Raw genomic sequence first — 20,031 nt, forward strand, 5'->3', positions numbered from 1 at the left:
AAAGAGGCAGCCTCATCTCTCTCAAACCTTTTTCATCTATCGGTGCTGTAAACTGGTGGGAGGAATATAGAAGAGCTTCCCTGCATAAATATGTAGCTCTTTTTTAGCTTTGAACGTCGATTCACAAAGCAGTCATGCTGTGCTGCAGGAGGGGAATCTCCGAGTTGGGAAGAGTTGCTATTAGTGGATTATTAGTCTGCATCCCTATGGGGAATCGATGATATTTCTCGTCCAGTCTTCAAAGTATCTCAAAGGACTTTGGTTTGAAAGGAGCCACATCCAGCTGGAAAATCTGCCTGTTCCTGGATGATGAATTATCTTTTCAATACTGAAAGTTTTCTCTGATTTGTTGGTGTTTATCCTCTCCTATTGATCTGTTTTGTTTAAAAATGATCACTTGAAGCAATTCATATAAAACCACTTAAAACAATTGAGCTTCTTGAGGGCAAACCAGATATTGATGTTCTTTTGCTGGTTGGCTCTGCAATCTGTGCTTCTGCCTCTGCTGGATAGAGCTGGTTTAATAGGAAAACATGGTGTAATGTAGAGTTACTCCAGCACAATTCCCTCATCTGGGTTTTCAGTGGGTCAAGAGGGACAAGAGAAGCTTGTCCTGAGCCATAGCAAACTGCTGGATAAGCTTACGTGTCTCCTGTAATTTCATACAGACTTTCTAACAAATGTTTAAGGTCTTGAAAAGCCAAAGGGTCAACATTTAGACTATGAGTTATTACTGAATTATACTAATTTGTCATAGGCAGCTGAAAGTGGGCTTTCTGTCAGTACCTGCTCAATAATGCAGAACGTGAGGCCTCTTGCGCCTCCTGCATCTTCTGCATTTTGCACAGTTCTACCTGTGCTGATGGCAAGAAAAGAGTGGGAGGCGTATTTGGTGTAACGTACTATATCCTATGGGGAAACAGCTGTCATGTTTCCAAGTGCTCTTGTTATACACTCTTACTATTATTCACTCTTACTCCTATTGGATTCAATTAATTTTATTTATTATTGTTATGCTGTCTTCAATGCAGCACTTCCCTGTAATGCTTTTTAAATGGATGGGATGATGCATCTCTTATCTCACAAAATTTTTGACATATTATAGCTTGCACTGCAGTGTGCTAGTTAGACTATTCTACACAAATTTAGGCTCAGGATTTTAGAGATCCATATGCAGGTTCAGCTTTCATTGTACACAGTGAAAAAATTTATTCTGGGTTTTTGATGTTTGGGTATTGAGTCGTATTTCCCAGCTATAGAAGAAATTAATTACGGGCATTCTGGTTGCTCTAATGGCACATGGTACTCGGTGTTCCCTTTCTAAAGTGCATCCTGCTATTAGTAGTGGGGTTGCATGGGTTACAGTTGAACGTAATGTAGTGGAATCACGTAGCAAACTGAGGCATGATCCAGTTACCTGGAGCTATAAAAGCAGTTGCTTGGACGAACAAGCGCCTGTTTTCATTATATTCAGAGCCTATTCTTTATTCCTGCTATGCGCCGCTATATGCATCATTATAGGAGCTGCCTGTATTTATGTGAGGTAATAGAATTTTATTGTAAGTTATAATTCAAAATATCTTCTAAATTTAAGCCAAAATACAGATGAATTGTTATGCTTAAATATTTGTAGATGCACTAAGATGATTGAGTTCTTATTTTGTATATAAAAGTTTGACTGTTGTCAGTACCAGGCAATTTTGATGTTGTCTCTAATGAGAAATGGGGTATAAGTGAAGGTTTAATTTTAACCCTTGATTAATGTTCACTCTTTCATGCTTATGGTGATACAAATGTATTTCGTCAACAAGTAAATGTGCATGCACAATTGTATTTCCATTTTTGATGTTCAGTGTCACTTCTTGTTCCGATATCTTTCATGAAAAGCCTATGCTGCAAATTTAGCATTGCAATTTGGTGCTGTGAATGTACACACAGTGCAGTAAACAATAGGATTTTTTTTTTCTTGTGCATGGAGGTTACAAAACACGTAACTATTTCTCTTTGAATCTGTTAGAGGAAATATGGGGCTCCCCCTCCAATGAAACTGCCACCTCCTTATAGAGCGCTGGAAAGACCACACGCAGAGGAGGCTGCCACGGATGAAGAGGAGGATGAGGATGCTTGTGCAGAGAGTGAGTAGTGCCACAATCCTTGCATCAGATTACATTTATGGAACACAATCAGATTGTGATGAGCATATCTGCTGTTTATTGCTTGTATTATGGGAAGCAGTGCTCAGTGTGGCAATAACGTCTAATCCTCAACCTTGCTCTTACCAAGGGCAGCTAATTTGTGACTTTTACGTAGTCTTCTCTTCCCAGCCAGGCTCCTATGGCTCTTTTCTTCTGAAGGCCCGTAGGAAGGCTGTTTATTTTCAGTCTAAAACTGTCTAAGCAATGTGTAGAGGACTTGCTTTGGCAGCACTGTCAGCAGTGAAAGGCGGATGTTGTGCTTTACTGAGGTAGTTGCAGGGGTAGTTGAGCAGCTGTAGGTTGAGAACCACTGGTGTATTGTCCAGAAAAGCCTGCAGTTGATTTCAGACAGTGCTGTTTGAGCAAACCATTTTCTTTTAAATAGCAAAATCTGCCCATTTATTGTTTCGGTACCCTACTGGAGAAAGGATCCCCCTTTCTTTGTAGCATCTCTTATGGGAAAGGTTCTGCAGTTGTCGAGTTCTTGGTTTTGCAGTAAATTACAACGATATGCGCTTTGTAGAAGAGTAGGGACCTAAAGAGCAGGATGTGGTGCAACTTGAGAGCTTCTGGCAGCAAGACTTAGATTCCAGTATACTGCCTTGTTAATGGCAACTTTGGATAAATGGAATATTATTATCCATAGTTTATCTTTCAATAAAATACTTAAGAATATTAAAATTCCAGTTAGAAGTCCTAAATTATTTTCTGAAATTAGTTACCTTTTATTTTTTTTTCTCCTTACACTCTCGTGTACTAAACCAGCATAGACTTGGGGGTTTTGTTGGGGTTTGTTTTGAGTTTGGTGTGTGTGTTTGTTTGGTTTTTTTTGCTACAGTGATTTTTCTCATAATCTTTTGTCTTGAGGAGGTTTTTGTGTGCCCTGGTGATGGGCAAGCCAAACCAGAGAGATGCCTACGTAGCTTTTGGCCATGAAGTCACCATGGCTCCCATTCGGTATGGAAGCCCAGAACTTGGGACCTGCTGGTGGGAGAGCTCTTCCAGCTGCTCTTGCTGATTTCCTTGACAATTATGGGCCATTGTAGCCCAGATAATAATGAGTTTGGTTGGTTTGTCACTTTTAGGGCTGCTTTGGTGGAGACAAGAAGGATTTTGGAAGGTTGTTCTCATGGAGACAGTAATTTGGGCCGTGGAACAGGGTGTTCCATTCTGCCTCTGTGGCTTTAAGGGAAATCTGCGAGTTCTCAAATCAACTGAGATTTTTCCAGAACATCCCTGTACTGAGTTTGTCATCTCATCTGTTTGCAATATGCCACGTGGTTACTTCAAGAAGGTTTCTCAGTATCTTTGAGGGGAGTGGTGGTCAGGAGGAGTGTTTGACTGCAGACTGTGGATGTTGGATTTGAATATATCTTGAGCTTCCAAAATAATTCTGTAAACCTGCAATTGTAGCAAGCTGATTTCAGCTTGTTATTAAAGTTATAATTCTCAGTTAAAGAATAAGTAGCCTGACACCTGAGTTATCTGATTAGGAGATGCCTCAATCTGAGTGCATGCTAGACCTATGTTAATACTTTGCTCAGAAATAATTTCTTATTGATGGGCTTGGTTGTTTTTTAGCTGTCCCTAATGGTATTGCCAGCTGAGTCGAATAGCTGAAAAGGTAAAGCTACTTCTGATATTAAATTCATCAATCCTACCAGATTTGACAGCAACAAGCAGATCTATTCAGATAAATCTCCTTCTCTCTGCCCTTTTTACTAACTCGAATGATTTGCAATAACCATCTTTCCTGGGAATCTTGGAAAACCAAGATATACATTTTCCCTTTGATTCTTCACCACCTCATTCTGTTTCTTTAAAATAACAAACAGGCTAAAGGAGCTGAAACTAAGTTTGTACCTCAACCCTTGAAGCAGAAAGCATGTTAGAAATGATCTTCCTGTACTTAATGATATTAAGCGTCTTGGCAGCTGTGGAATGGGCTTTTGCGGAGTCTCTTTTCTGTGATCACTTGAAAAACAAAGTTCTCTGTAAATTCCAGTACAGTCTTGTTTTTGTGAACTGTGTGATGTTCATAACTTCTGTCCTGATTCTTGACCACCTTTCCCAGAAATCCCAGCACAGGCCAGTACTTGCCTTTTTAACATCATCCATTTACGTGTTTTTATTGGTCTATTCCTTACCCACTTATCCTACTAAGTCTACTGCCTTTGTAACCTTAACTAAAAATTTTCTGAGCTTCAGTGAACAGGTGAACTAGATTTATTGTCTTCCTTATTCAGAAGATAACTTATCTTAAAAGGAAGAAGTGGTGTCAGCACAGGTAAATTCGCATTGTAGCTTTTCCTTCTTTCATTTATTTCCTGTAGCTCTCAATCTGTGCCAGTAGCATGGAAGCCTTAGCGAGCATTCTGAGGTGGGACAGCTGCTAAATCTGTCCTCTGCTTGTGCTCCTGATGGATTTTATTTTATTTTTTAGCATTTTTATTAATACAGCTGCAGTGTCATGAACTTGCTCATCAATTTCTTTCATACTCCCGAAATACTTTACTTGCTCCATTTGACCTTTTTTCTCCTCGTTTGTCACTTCTTTCGACCCATGCTCTCATCTTTTGTCTCTGTGTCCTTCATCACTCCTTATACTGAAAATGATAGCAAAGCATTGTTAGTATTCCTGCCATACTTAGAGAATTTTTCTTTCCTTTCTGTCCCATCCATACTGCCTCGCAGTCTCTGTGTTTTGTCTGTTTTCCCCTTAAAGTGGCTGAATAACCTTTTAGTATTGATTGAATTTTCCCTGTGGACTCTAAATCCACTGGCCTTTTGGCACTGCTGCCTTTTATTTCTGCTTTTCCACCACTGCAACTGTAGCTTTCATCGCTGACAACTTGTAACAGGCATTTCTTGTGGATGTTCTCCCTTTTCAAAGGTTGTTTTTGATCCAAATAGGGTGAGTCCTTGTTGGGAATAGAACTACTAGGTAGCTCTTGGTTTAGAGAAACTCCAGATATCCATGTTTCCGTGGTTTAAAAAGTTTAAAGAAATTCTAGGTGGTTTTTTTATCAAATGTATCTTCTTGCACCCAAGACCCTGAATTTCCAGCCTGCTTCTCTTTATATTTCAGTTTCATTTGAGCCATCATTACTTCCAATATTATTTTTTTAAATTCTTAGGAGTTTTGCTAGATTTTGAAGGCAAGTTGATATTAGCATTCCCTCTTGTGTTATTTCTTCTAGTGGTGCTCTCAAATCTTTATCGTTATTCAACTCTAACCCTGTGCGATGTGGATTTTGTTTACTCTTTGCTTTGGCTTTGCTCTTTTAAGGCTTTCAGTTTACGCTTTAAAATAGTTTTGTAAAACTTGCAGTGTGTCCATCCTGCCGCAAAAAAGGAGCCTTCGAAATGCTTCATCTTACAGACCTGAAAATGTTATAATACAACATGGGTTTGGAGTTCTTCATCCCCGTGCTGGAAACATTTCCTCCACGGCAAAGCTTATTTTGGAGGAGGTCATTGTCCATTAGAAGGTTTTTTAGGCTTCCCAAACCTTAAAAACATCAGGTTTTGAATAAGATTTTTAATTTTTAAAAATCAAAACAAGAGAATATGCCAATCGACTGATGCACACCCCGATGTGGTGATTGCTGTAATGAGGGGCTATGAGTCAAAAGAAGCCGAGGAAATGGACGGCCAGAGTAGTTTGTAATGGAATGTTTTGGAAGGTTTTCCTTGGGGCATTCAGAAGTGCACAATTTAGATCTACTTTAGTGGTTGAGTTGCAGCAATCATAAGCTAGATAGGAAAAGCCTTGAAAACCATTATAAGAAAACTAAGAAGACAACTGTTGAAAGAAGTTAGAATCCTTAATTTCAATTGATATTATATTTTTTAATCACATCTTTTGTCTAGTTAGTTGACTGAGATTGATCTGGTTGGTTTCAAATAAGTTTAAAATAATAAAAATAGATAATAAAAAATTGGTGAAAGGTGGCTAAGATAATGGACTAGATACTGCTATGCTCAGACTTCCTGTCTGCAAGGATATTTAACCGTATCTAATAGGGGGATAATGATGCCCCTTCCTTTTATTTCGTCTCTAGATAATGTAGAAATCAATGAAGCTCTAAGAAAGCAAAATGATTTATCTTCCTAAAATGCTTTTTGAGGAGTGGTGGTTTCTCTAGCAAACCAAGAGATTTAAAAACTTTTTCCAGTGTTTCAACTTTGCGTTCAACATTGTGATAAGTCTGTGTAGGGTGCAAATCCCCCCGTCCAGGTTGGGTTGGGTTGGGGTTGGAAAGCGCTTGGGCAGTACCGGAGGTTTCCATAGCTTCCATAGTGTTACTGATATCTGTACGTAATGTGAGGGGATGGTGGCTTTCCTAAAAACAAAAGATTTAAAAAAAAAAGGCATAGAGTTCAGTGAGACGTCAGGTATATGGGGTGTGCAAAACCAGGAGCTCCAGAAGCTCTGCTGTGGGCAAAGATGGGAAAATAATCATTGACGCTTTGGAAAAATGCCAGAATTATTAACAATGACTGAGTGAAACCAAAACCACTGGTGAATCAATATAATTCTTGAGGATCTGACTGTTTATAGAGTCTATTTTGTGCAAAGCTGTGCTAAAACAAATGAGAAACAGTTCTGAAATTTTTTTGGGGGGGGCGGGGGACGCCCCAACGCAGTGATTTCAGGTGAGGCAGCTTGTGTAGCCAAACGCCACCTCTCCAATAGATGTCACTACAAGCAACAGCAAATCCAGATGATGTTCAAAGAGTTACATGTAGCCTGGAAAAATGCTCCAAGCTTTATGAAAATAAAATATTGAAAAAATAGCTATTTCAATATTTAATTTTCTGAAATATAGTAATGAGTATATTTAGTACGGTGGATTTCCAAAGCTCATGCAAGAGCTGGGATTAGATGAACAGAGCAGTGACTTTCAGTTTTTAGCTCCGCGTTAATATCTCTTTAATATGACTCTGTACTGCTAATCTTCTTTTGCCATTCTTGTCCTGACCCCTAATTACCTAAAACATGTAAGTTTTGAAACCAGGACGAATATCAGATCCAGAAGGGCTGTATGTGCCGGGCAGACTCGCCAGCCCTTGTGCTACGTGAGGATAGATCACGATGTTGGTGTTGTCGTAGTTTGAGGTTGTGGTTTAGTTTGGGTTTTTGGTATTGGGCTGAGGGTTTTGTACTCTGTTTGTGAATCACAGTTCTCATCATCTGATGAAGTATTGCAAAAGGAAATTACATTTTTGATGAATTAATAATAAAATCGCAGCTGGGGCTTCTCGTATGTTTTACTGTGTGCTTATACATAATGCGCTGAACAGATGGCTTTGTGTGTGCTGTGATACATATTGTAAAGAAAGGACAATGAACTTTAAAAATGAACAAATTGATGGTATTAACAAAATAACTGAGTGTTTTGAGTTGTTTTAAATGTAGTGTTTGGAATAGAGAATTAGTAAGGACTTCCCAAAATAACAAATTGTGTTTATAAATTTAAAGAGAGATTTTTATGTTTGCTTTTGTAATTACTAAATGATGGATTTTGAGTCTTTTCAATGCTTCAGTTCAGCACTCATTGCGGTGAAACTAATATTGCTTGATTTGGGTTTCAGCAAAATACGAGTTATGATGAAGTTTGAATATTTCTTGTGCTGATAATGACAGATTGGTTTTGTTTTCTGACATTAAAAACTGCAGCCAAACCCCGTGCCATGAACACATATCAGTGTTGGGAAACTGCAAGATTTGCAGCGTTGGAAAATAACGTATTTAATGAAGCCGTTTGACTAAGAGAGATTAATCTTTAACCCCTGGAGCTTGCATGAAAAGGATGCTTGGATAGATAATGTCTATTAACTGCTGCTTTGCCATGCGGTGGGTCATTAAGCACGACTGTACCTGCAGGTGACAGGGATATAAAGAAACGTCGGAGGTGACTCGTGTTTGGGGACAGGGATGTCATTGGGATGCTGGCAGAGGCAGCCGGTGCACGAGCAGTATTGGTGGGTCAGACGTGGGAAACCAGAGATCTCCTCCTGCATCCTTCCCCAGGCTGCCAGATGGAACCAGGAGCTCGTGGGTAGCTCAAAATTAATATAATTGATGGCATCTCGTAATAGAAACAGACAGACGGTTTGCCCTTAAGGAGAGAAAAAATCTCAGGGAAAATAGGCCCAAGGTCGTCAGAAGAAAGACGAGTGCTGGGGCTGTGTCTGGTGAGGATTTGAGCTGCTCACAGCGCTGGATTTGTCAGGAATGCAGAGCCCTTGAAGTACGTGCTGGTACAGCAATGGTACAAGGGGGTTTCCCAGGTAAGGATTCACATCTCTCTCTCTATTGTGTTTCCTTCCAGCAAGTCATTTTAAGCATTTTCAGTGATAATTTAGAACTAGTGAAGTGCTGGAGATAAGAAAAATAATAGCACAGATAATTTTATTTTTTTTTCCTGAGTTCGAAGCATGGACATATAGCATGATTGCAATATTGAATGCATTTCATATCTTTAAAATATTTTGTCTTGTGTTTGCTTATAAATCATTGTTTCTGTGTACATTAGTGTTCAACATTCTTTTCTTATATACAAATCTGACGTGAGCACAGAGTGCTTGAAGTATAAGAATTCCTAGCATTGAATTTCTTGCTGTATAGAATAATCTACACTTCCATAACTGTTATTGTAATGTAGAGACAGATGGCTGAATTTTCTTCACTTTGCTTGTTAAGGATGTGTTAGGTAAATGTTTTTAGACTAAAATAAAAAGCTGCTGGGGAATCTAAACTGAATATTCAGCATTTTCATGGTATAAGGAGGCAAAACAAGAATAAAGCAATGTGATAGTGAACAAATGAGCTATTTGCAATGAAGGATAATCTAATCTTTAAATATTGCCTTAGATTGCATTTGTTCTTCGGTATGATCTTTTCTTCCAGCACAAGCCAGGTATCCAGAGAACAGCATTAAAATTCTAGGCATGAAATATACTGATTTGATGTTTTAAGGTTATTACATTGTGTAAGGCACGGTGCAGATGGCTCGTCTTGTTTGGGGTCTTTGATCTGACTCAGGTGTTACAGATAAGTAATTTCATAAAACTTACAGATAGAAGATAATGTCTGCGGTATGAATCTGCATATGCAGGTATCACTGTACAAACTTGCTAGGAGAGCATAATACAAGTAGATTTATTGCTCTCATTGAAGAGCACTTAATATCACTGCAATGACTTGCGACTAAAAATATGTAAAAAGGATGTCATTATGTAAATAAATAAAGGAAAGACAAACACTAGCCTAGAAAAGGTGGCTATGTGTTTATATTCTTGAATGTCGGATTTTTAGGCAGGAAGATATCTTTTGTCGTTACCATTGTAAATGGTGTTGCTCCACTGCACAAAAAAAAGGATAAAAAATTAAAAAGAAACTCTGCTGTACATGATGTCTTGTCCAGGCTAGCACAGTATTGCTGTTAGTTAGAATACAGAATAGATTATTTGCATAGTAGCTCTGTTCCAAAATGGTCTACTTGGTTTAAACAGTAGGTGCTGCAAATGTATAGTGGAAGTAAGCCTCTAACGGAAGGGAAAGTAATAATGTTAAATGACAATAATTTTGTTCTTTACAGATGCTACCTAGTTTTCCATAGTGTTACAGTAATTGAGACAGCTGCCCAGAATAACTTCTTTAACTGTTTAAGAAAGTCAAAGTTATCTTTTGCTCTTCAGTCTTAAGACTTGATTCTCCCTTATTCCATGTAGTGGCTCAGGGGCGAGTCATCCATTTACCTTCTGCTTTGAGCAAGGATGTAATTGCTCTTTATCAGGATCGCTGGCATTTAAAGAGCAATACGGAATATTTATCTGTAGGTAAGCCAGCTATAGTACATGGTGACAGACTATTAAAAATTTGCTTTGTGCCTCATAGTGGCCACATCCATGTTGAAAACTACTTGCAAGCTAAGACATGAGGAAGGAAATCTATGTACACATATGCATGTGTATGAAAGACTTATCTGCGTCAGATTAACATCTTTTATTAGCAAATTCAAAATACTTTTGCCGTATTGAAATTAGAAGAGATGCTGTGGCAACTGGCTAAAGGGCAGGTAGCTCTTTCTGCTACCCCAGAAGTATTAATGAACCTTTTATTATTAGCATAATGATGGGCATGTCTGCTTCATCAGCGCTTAGAGATCATGGCTTGTGCTTTTCTGTCTCTGCTTCCCCAAAAAAAACAGTTATTAGAGGAAATATTAAAGCATTGAGCTTTTGGGGATCATCAGGGAAACAGATGTCTTCACACACCCAGGCCAGCACAGAGCCAGGAGCCACCGCCGGCCAACAGCAGTAGCTGAGCGAGTTAAATTTGGGGATTCCTGCTCAGATGATGAGTGTACGGCTGCCAGGGGACAGAGCTACAGGTGAATTATATATGCTGTCTATGGCCAGAAGTGGTAAACCTTGACTTCATCATACCATTTTGTGATTGTTTGGTAGATACTAAATAACTTTAACAGTTGTTTTGGTTTGGTTTTAATGCTTTCGGTATTATTTTTATATTTTTAGGTAAGTATTCTATATATTTCATGTATAATATTTACTTTCAGATGGGTTTTGTATCCCTTAACTGAAAACCAAGTGCATTGGCTATCACATGCTTGTAAATTCATGTTTTACTTGCGATTTCAGGCAAGCTTAAGTAGCATTTTTTGACGTGTACATGTTAAACTTACGTAGTATACTGAGCCAAGCCCTCTGTAAAGTGAGGTGAGAAGTCATCATTTCCATGGTGTGATAGTCCTGGGAATATGACGAGATATTCAACATAAGTTCTCATACTTTTAATGGGCTGTTACTTAGAGCTGTACCACATAACTAAATCGGGAGGAATTCAGATGGAAACGCCAGAGTATGAAAGCACAAGGCATTTGTTTGTGTGCGCACATACATGTGGAGCTTGTGCTTGGGAGAGCAGAGAGGGATTACACCATCCAAATGGTTCTTAAAGTCTCCATCCCTCCAAGTGCTCTGGGACTAAACAGCAAGCAGCAGCGTTTGATGTGCCTTAAACCAGCAAAGTGTATCCTGTACTACTACAGCGTGTAATGACCTCGAAAATTGTCCGGTCTGGTGAAGCCGTGACTGATCTGTAACGCATCACCGGGGCCGCTCAGCCGCAGCGGATCGAGATTCCCTCAGTGCTGGACCCTCCTGCTCACCTGCGACCTGCACCTTCAAATTGGGACATTTTTCTGCACTGAGTTGTAATCCTTAATGCAAACTGAAACAGAAACTTTCTTCCTTGCAAGTTTTTGGCAAAAAAAAAACCCACAACTGTTTTAAACTCCATAAGGTTTGGCTGTACTTTCCTCCGTTTTGTAAACTGTTACTCCCTGTAGGGATATGACGGGTTGAGGGATAGCACAGTATCATTTTGTTGTGTATCATTAATGTGTTTCAACAGACAATGCAGTAATTTTACAGCAAGAGCTCATTTCAGGGTCGAGTTGTTAGAAATATAGAACATGTGATTTTTGAAATACCGTTTTTCCAGGGGAGAAAGACATTAACTGAACAGCCCGCCAGTGTGGTGTGTAGTGAGGTATTGCTGAAGGGAAAAGAGTGGAAGGAGGAAAAATGAGATGAGACTGGGCTGTGATGGACAAGGGAGTAAGGTATGCAAGGGTGGGCACGGGCAGCTACGAGCGAGGGCCACGGAAGAGGTTAAAAGGGATTTTGTGAGGAATGGAGAGTTCAGCGAAGCCTTTCGGGGACAGAAGGATGCAGTCGTTCTTTTGTGTGTGCAGGAGGCACGTTGTAGCGTTGTAAACGCGAGGGACTTGGCCAGTGACAGGCGCCGGGGCGAGCGCTGGCTCGGGCAGAGCGGCAGGACCGCGGCAGCTGCTCTTGGCACTGGCGCGAACCACGGGCCGGCCCTTCCGGTGTCCCTGGACGGGTCTGTGCGGCAGCCAGTTGGTATGATACATCTGCTCCGGCCAGTCCTCCCCGTCCCTCGACAGCCGTGTGTTGGCAGAGCTTCCCCTTCTCCTTTTTGGCTGATTTCTGTGCTCTGCTCGGAGAGACAGAGAAAAGATGTTTTGAGGGGAGGACAGAGGAACCGGTTGGGTTCTCCCTGGGCTGCCGCCAGCCAGGACTTGAGTGCGGACTTGCGAAGAGTTTAATGAGTACTTGTGTGAGTACTGCAGCTAACAAAGGTGGATTCCGACAGATTTGTGTCTCCTGTTTGACTGACGTGGGTGTCGAGGAAGGTGTGAGCTCTGATTTAAGCTTTTCCTGTGGCTGGAGCGTTTCTAAGGGCTTTCTCTCGTGTGAATTCTTTGATGCTTTAATAAAGTGTGATCTCGCACCGAAGCCTTTCCCCCGATCAGGGTATTTATCACGTTTCTCTCCTCCGCACGGCTGCCTGTTTTCGTGAACCTTTTATAGTCCCTTTGAGACCCCCTAGTCCACCATCAGATTTGCTTCAAATTGGCCATCAGGTTCAAAAGTTTTGGGGCAGGAGCTTGGGTTGCACAGGGTATGATTGCATAAGCTTTGTTGCTACAGGAAAACAGAATAAAATTATTTACCATATTAGAATTAAGCTTCATTTATATTAAGAGATTAAAATATAATTAATAAACGCTGGGGTGTAACCCCTGGTCTGCAGTTCGGAAGAGCTGGCATCTCTTCTGGTTTTGTTACCATCTGTTGGGTGTCTTGGTCAGCCATCTGTTGGAAGACACACAAAGCATCTTGAGCCATGCCACAGTTTCTCGGGGTTAGCTGGCTATTTAAATTAAAAAGAAAAAAAATAAACCAAGATCCATGGAGTTCCAGCTTGCCCAAAAGACAGTGTTTATTCCTCAGGAGTAAGTCTTGAATGCACCTGAATCATCCATTTGAAGGCTAAATTCCCCAAGAGAAAAAAAATCCATTGAATATCAACGCAAAATAATTACAGTAGAAACTACCATACCCCATTCTTATTTTTCCCTCGGTCATTTGTTTTTTTTAACTTTCTCTTAGTTGATTTCTTCCTCCAGTCAGAGTGGAAAAGTAGGTCTATTTAATATAGGGAAGTTTATCCGTTTAGCTCTTCCTCTTGGAGAAATCCTTGGAGACGGATTTCTTTTGCCAGAAGGAAAAGAGAGCGCTTGACATATTGCAAGTCTCCGCAATACACATACATCATCAATTTCCTGATTATAATTGTGCTCATCTAAAAAATGCCGAAAGCTTAATGCATTAATACCTTTATTTCATTAAATACATTAAAGAGAAGCTATTTGTTACCTAATAACGTATTTTGATACTAAAAAAAAAATAATCTGTTAAAATACCCTTTTCACTTGTTTGTGATTCTGTTTTTCTTCTGCAGAGAAATGAATGCCTTGGTTATCATGTCTTATTTGAAATGTGATATAAGGTGTCTGACCCTAATCATAGAATCATCGAATCTCCTGAGCTGGACATTCTAATCGCTTCATTTTGCTCTTTGTGGAAGAGAAAACAGGTCTGCCAGACTTTGTCCTTTGGAGAGATTAAAAACAATCAGAACAGAATTTCTGATACAAAATGTTGTTTTATTTAATCAAATCTGTCGAGTTTTATGATGTCATAAGTGCAGCATAAACCTGATTAACTTCTTGAATAGACTCTCAAGACAGCTGATTAAATAAGATGTATGGCTTGTTTAGGGAGAGTATACACAACCATTTTAGGATTTCACTGTCATATTAAATGGGGATTTTTGTGGGGATCCCCCTGCCTCACCCGATGGAAAAGGCAAATGGCATTTGGCTGTGTAAATGCAAGAGTTGCCATCACACTGATACCTGTGTTCTTCTTAGCACAGCACCCATACTTATTTTCAATTTGTATCACATAATACAATTTAATCTTATTCCAGGTAATAAACCCTTGCTTTCTCATTTTAAGAAGAGACATTCGAGTTAATTCTTTCTTTGGTTGGTACCTTTTTCTTTTGGAATAATAGCACTAATGAAACGGTATGTTTTCAGCCTGGAAGTTTGCATTGTAGTTGTTTGACCGTATGAGAAGTGTTTGCTTTGTCATCCTCCCCTAATGTCCTGCTGTTTCTCAGAGAGGTGTTTCTGTACTGAGGCGCTTGTTGCTCTTCCCTTCCTCAGCCTGTTCAACTCCCTCAGCAGAAAACTGCTCCACCGTGGAATCATAGAATGTCCTGAGCTGGAAGGGACCCACAAGGATCATCGAGTCCAACTCCTGTCCCTGCACAGGACAATCCCACAGTTCACACCGTGTGTCTGAGGACATTGTCCAGTCTCTTCTTGAACACTGTCAGGTTGGGGCCGTGACACCTCCCTGGGGAGCCTGTTCCAGTGTCCAGCACCCTCTGGGGGAAGAACCTTTTCCTAATGTCCAGCCTAAAACTCCCCTGGCACATCTTCCTGCCATTCCCTCAGGTTCTGTCATTGATTGCTAGAGAGAAGAGCTCAGCGCCTGCCCCTCCTGCTCCCCTTGTGAGGAAGCTGTAGCCACCATGAGCTCTCCCCTCAGTCTCCTCCAGGCTGAACACACACAGTGACTTTAGCTGCTCCTCATATGGCTTCCCCCCAAAACCCTTCACCAGCTTTGTGGCCTCCTCTGGACACTCTCCAGTAGCTTTATCTCCTTTTTACCCCTGTCCCCAGCCCTGCACACCGTGAATGCTCCAGTTGAGGCCGCCCCAGCGCAGAGCAGAGTGGGACAATCCCCTCCCTGCCCGGCTGGCCGTGCTGTGCTGGATGCACCAGGACACAGGGCCCTCTTGGCTGCCAGGGACACTGTTGGCTCATGTTCCACTTGTCGTTGACCAGGACCCTCAGATCCCTCTCTGCAGAGCTGCTTTCCAGCCTCTTATTCCCCAGTCCCATTAAAGAGAGATGGATTTCTGGTGGGTTGGTGACCTGCACAGGCTTCACGGAGGAGTCTGAGGAGTACACAAGATGACTGGAATAGGGGAGGGAGGACGTTCTCCTTAAGCTGCGCTTTGCTTGGGGCTTCTCATGGGCTAAACCCATGCTCTAAAATCAGGGTGCCGAGCTGTGGGTCCCTTTCTTTCATCCTGTCCTCCATAAGGCTGGAAAAGGTCTTCACTTGGGCAAACAGCTTGAGCTGAGGCCTCAGCAATGAAGTGGACAAAGCAAGGGATGAGGAGGTGGAGGCTGTGCAAATCCTGCTCGGCACAACACTGTCAGCTGGACCAGGTGGCTGAGAAACCAGAACACGTAATGGGGAGCTGTGGTTTGGGGTCGTGGTGAAGATGGGACCGCAGCCATGCGCCAACACTTGCTCTTGGCCGAGTCTTGTAGCTCGGTGACTGGCTTGGGAATGGGATCCTGTGGATTAATGTTACCAGAGGTTGCCGGTAGTACCCTCGTAATCATGAGAGAGCCGAGTTGTGTATCAGAAACCTCGTTTGGAGATGTGGGAGCAGGCCTCTTGTCTTCCGAGCTGCAGGTCTCTCTTGGACTCGAAGCCAGCAGTGATGGCTCTGCTGGGAGCTTGGGTATCTGTTTTACATGTAATACTATGATTAATGTATTAGACATCATAAATGGAATATACACATCATAGCAGAAGATGTGGAAAGATCCAGTAGAATGATTATTATTGGGTTTTTATTAATAGAAGAGGCTTTCAAGTGAAATTATAAGTATGTATTTGTTTTGTTCTTAGGCACAGAAGTCGGTAGTCTGCAGCATTGCAAGGTGTCGCAGTCATTTTTCATTTTCATCTTTCATTTTACCTCAGCAATCAAAGGCAAGCCATGACATTGGGAAACTCAGGTTTATACTTAAAGAAAGCCTCTAAGCATTGCTTGGTGTTACAAAAACCTTCAAAACGACTCAAGCGCAATTTGACAGCTCAAAAACTGTGACCTAGAACCAACCCAGACTCGCTCTTCTGAAATGTCTTGGCTCTACAGGAGCATTGCATGATGTGGGGAGGCATGGGGTGGGCTGGCCCTGTTATTCTCATCTAATATTCTGTTTCTTCATATCCAAAGTGTGCAGTGATGAGGGGGATGTGTAGCCCACTGAACACAGTGCAGGGATGGTCTTCACGTAGCTACCAGATCTCTCGGCCGCACCGGGAATTACAGAGCGCGGTTCGGCGTCCTGTACAAAAGCACAGGGGATCCTAAAAGTCGACAGATAGTTTGTAAGTTCTTGAGGAGCTGTAATCAGTATGATGAAAGGCAAACTGGGTATGAAGCTAGGAAAATACTGATTCTGTATAGCTGCCTAACTTAAAAACAACCAACCAAGCAATACTAAACAGTGTTGTGGAGCTGGTCAGGTCTGTTCTATAAGTGGAGTATGCTCTGTCACCTTATGTCCTCTAAAAGCTGGTTGTGCATATTTTTGAATATTAAGCTGCTTTTTAAATTTAAATTGGATTTGCACTTAATTTAAATCAAACATTTTCTGCTTTTAACATGCATTGTAAGTTTTAAATGGCAATCTGCATAAAGATCTGAGCATATTCTAAACTATTAGCGTAATTTAAGTAGCAAATCTATTCAGGAAACGTGTGCGCGCACCCAGAGAATTGAGAGAAACTGACTGTAGAACTGACTATAGTAAAAAGCGAGCTTTTGATTTTTTTCTTCAGCTGCCTGAAACAAAGACCTGTTCTCTCTACAGCTTATTCACCTAATTCAGTGGAAATGAAAATAGCTTATTAAACTTGAACAACTTATTAGGAGCTGAAAAAGGATATTTTTCTTTTCGGGTCTATGAATGAAAACTTGGGGTGTGAAGTTGAGAGTTGTCAGTTAGAAAATGATGGAAGTGTTTGTGGCCATGATGTGATGGCAAAACCTCCTCTGAGGTCACTTTGTCGTTAACTGGGTGTTCGTGAAGGCCCAAAGACAGACAAAAGGAAATCTTTGACAAAGTGGAAATTAGACCATTTAAAAACGATTTTGATCACCATAGAACCTCCATTATCTCCTGTGAGAATAATAATGCTTTTGTTTAATATTCCAGTTTCAAATGAAAACATTTAAATAGAAACATTTTTCTTATATCAATCACAGTTGCCATATTTGTATGCAATATCTTTATTACAAAGCTGTTGATTATATTTTAAGTGCATTCCAATTTCTGTCCAAATACAAACACTATATATCGTTAGGAAAAATATATAGTATATAAGAAATGTTATTCACACTATCTGACATATGAGGTAAATCTTGAGCATTTCAACAGATTAATAGTAAATTTTGTATTTCCTTAAATATTTATATAGCGTTTTATCCCCACAGTTGGCCTAAAGAAGGAACATACAATATAAATACAATATTTTGTCACAGGTGAATGTATTTTTTAGTGACTAACAAGTTATGATTAATCGTTAGCAAAATAACTAAAAACTAAAAATATTAAACAGGCTTAAAATTTATCGTTAAGATCACCATTGAATTAAATCACAACTAAAGCAGCTCATCACGATCTATCTTCCCTGGTTCTTTTCGCTGTTCAGACTTGCACTGTGTTTTCCAACATAGCTCTGTGGGTATTTTCCTGGGCTTGACAGTCCCAGATGACTCATCCAACGCTAATCTTTTCTAATCGCCGTCACAGCATATTTAAAATTTGCCGTACAAACAAACTTGAACTACTGTGGCAGGGGTTTTTTTAATTCAAAAATTTAATTTAGTCCTTGTCGAGTCACACTGATTTTTAATATATCTTTGTTGCATTGCAAGGCTGTGCTGCTATGGCAAAGCAAGCGACCACGTTAGGTTGGGACACTCTTCCTTCTGTCTCCTCCCCACCATCTCTTATCCCAGCATCATTTCCTCAACTTCCCTAAGCAGGTCCTTCATCTTTTTTATATTAATGGCTTGTTAGTGCAACTGTTTTGGGTTTTTTTTTTTCAAGCTTCATGGTTTTTTGTCTACGTTTCAATTCTCCTGGAGTCCTTCCTTTAAGAGTTTTCATTAGATCTTTCCACTCGTCAGTACAGGTTATATTTGCTGGTCAAAAAGTCTTTGTTATTAAGTCCAAAGTCTCCCCATTTTCTCATCCCATGCCCCTCTAGATGGGAGAGGTTCAGGCTCTCATCACGGGATCTTAAATTAAGAATGAATCCCTATGTGATAAGTGCCTCATTACTCTGTTTTCTGGAGGTGGCCTCTGTGCTGCCTTTCACAGTTACTTATCACTGGGAACATTGGCACTTGGGCCCATAAAAGCCTTTGTTAGGTAACAAACTTTCAGTTTTTGACAATAGTCTGATGCCGCTCTCTTTAATTAGACCCAGCGCAGGAAGATTCCAAGATAATGACTCTGCCAGTCGCTTTGTGGGAACATCATTATTTAAAGACGAAACACTGTCACATCCAGTTACACTGTATTACTGTCAAGGGAGGAAGAATTTAAATGTTCACAATATTAATTTGTTCGTGTTGAGACCAAGCAGAAAAGAAAAGGATTATAGAGTTACGAGTTCCCCAATATTATTTGTTCAGTCTCAGACATCCTTGCTCATCCATCAAATGAAAGAGCAGCTTTCAAATACAAACGTAGGGAATGGATTTTAGTTCCTGGCAGAGCAATGGGAGCAGGAGCAACCCAGAAGACCTGCTCCTACCAGAAAGAGTAGCTTAGAAAAGACATTTCTATCCCGATTATGAAATTTTTATTTTATTTTTTCTCCAGAACTGCGTTGTAAAATGGGTCGTTAAAGCATCATCTGTCATAGCATCTGGGAATCTGTGTGCGCACATGGTGCGTCCTCCCAGATCACCGCGACTTCTCGGTGGGCACCTCGATGCCAGGTGATCGCCGCAGTGCAGCGGGCCTGGCGCGCGAGCAGGGTGTGTTTGGAGCTATTTCAAACTTCCTTGCGACTTTGCAGGTGGAAATCGGTATTTTTCTAATGTTCTCACACTGATAACATGTCCTAGCTCCCCGGAGAACCGTGTCAGGCCTCAGCAGAGCAGAGCGAGGCGCCTTCTCCTTGGCAGATACAGCAGGGTAAGAACCGGGCCTTCACCCCCGCGTGGGCTGGGGAGCTCTGAAGACGGCAGTATTTTGGCGTTAGATGTCATCGTGTCGTACCATACAGCAGAAATAATGCAATATTATAGAGCATTTTTGGTGGGATGTTTCTCAGTCACCTTTTCAGCAGCTTAGAGTGAGGCCTACAGTAGCTCGCTTTTGAGGCTGCCCCGTACTTTAAGGACGTAATTAGTTCAAAATGCCTTCAGTTGGGCCTTTTGTGGGCCAGACATCAACCATGATGTGATATGTTTTTAAAAATAACTGTTTCTATCCTCATAGAGGATTTTATCAAAAGAAAAATGTCCTTTTTTTTTATTTGACAGTATTTAATCAACTAGCGGCAGTATGATGCTGCAGCAGTAGCCCGTTTTGTGTGTCTCCTGTCTAGAGGAAACAACCAGTTGATTAGTCCTGGGGCACCAGGGAAGAAACGCCTGGGCAGCTTTTCCCAGTTCTTTCCTCCAAAACCTGTACAGCTGTGGGATGTTCGGCTGGTGTGGAGGCCCCCAGAGCTCAGCATCGCTGAGACTGCTGAGGAAACCCTGATGGGGGTTAATGCGTCGTTTGAAAGGCAAATGAGTGGAAGTATTGTGTGCAGGGGATGGCAGATCCCCATATAATCAGCAATTATTAGCATCGGGATGCTTTGCTTAGCACACTTGCGCTATATCTCCTTTTAAAAGCGTTAAAGATCTCAGATATCGGTATGAATAGACTCGTCACGTCCTTGTCATCTAATTGAAAAGGAAAAACATACAATATGCTTTCCTCAGGGAACTTGAATGTTGTGTAACAGAACTGCAGCGTTAGAATGA

The 20,031-nt window shown here is 40.9% G+C and overlaps 1 protein-coding gene across 4 annotated transcripts in view; it reads left to right on the plus strand.

Annotated features, from left to right (window-relative positions):
- PATJ (PATJ crumbs cell polarity complex component) overlaps positions 1–20,031 on the plus strand; it is a 151,010-nt gene that overhangs the window by 65,712 nt on the left and 65,267 nt on the right. For all 4 annotated transcript variants that reach the window (XM_065655636.1, XM_065655634.1, XM_065655637.1 and 1 more), the window contains one exon: positions 2,018–2,135. In XM_065655636.1, the coding sequence (XP_065511708.1) occupies positions 2,018–2,135 (118 nt within the window). The remainder of the gene's footprint in view (positions 1–2,017; positions 2,136–20,031) is intronic.

The sequence above is a fragment of the Caloenas nicobarica genome, chromosome Z (assembly GCF_036013445.1).
Source record: "Caloenas nicobarica isolate bCalNic1 chromosome Z, bCalNic1.hap1, whole genome shotgun sequence".
Taxonomy (NCBI): Eukaryota; Metazoa; Chordata; class Aves; order Columbiformes; family Columbidae; genus Caloenas; species Caloenas nicobarica.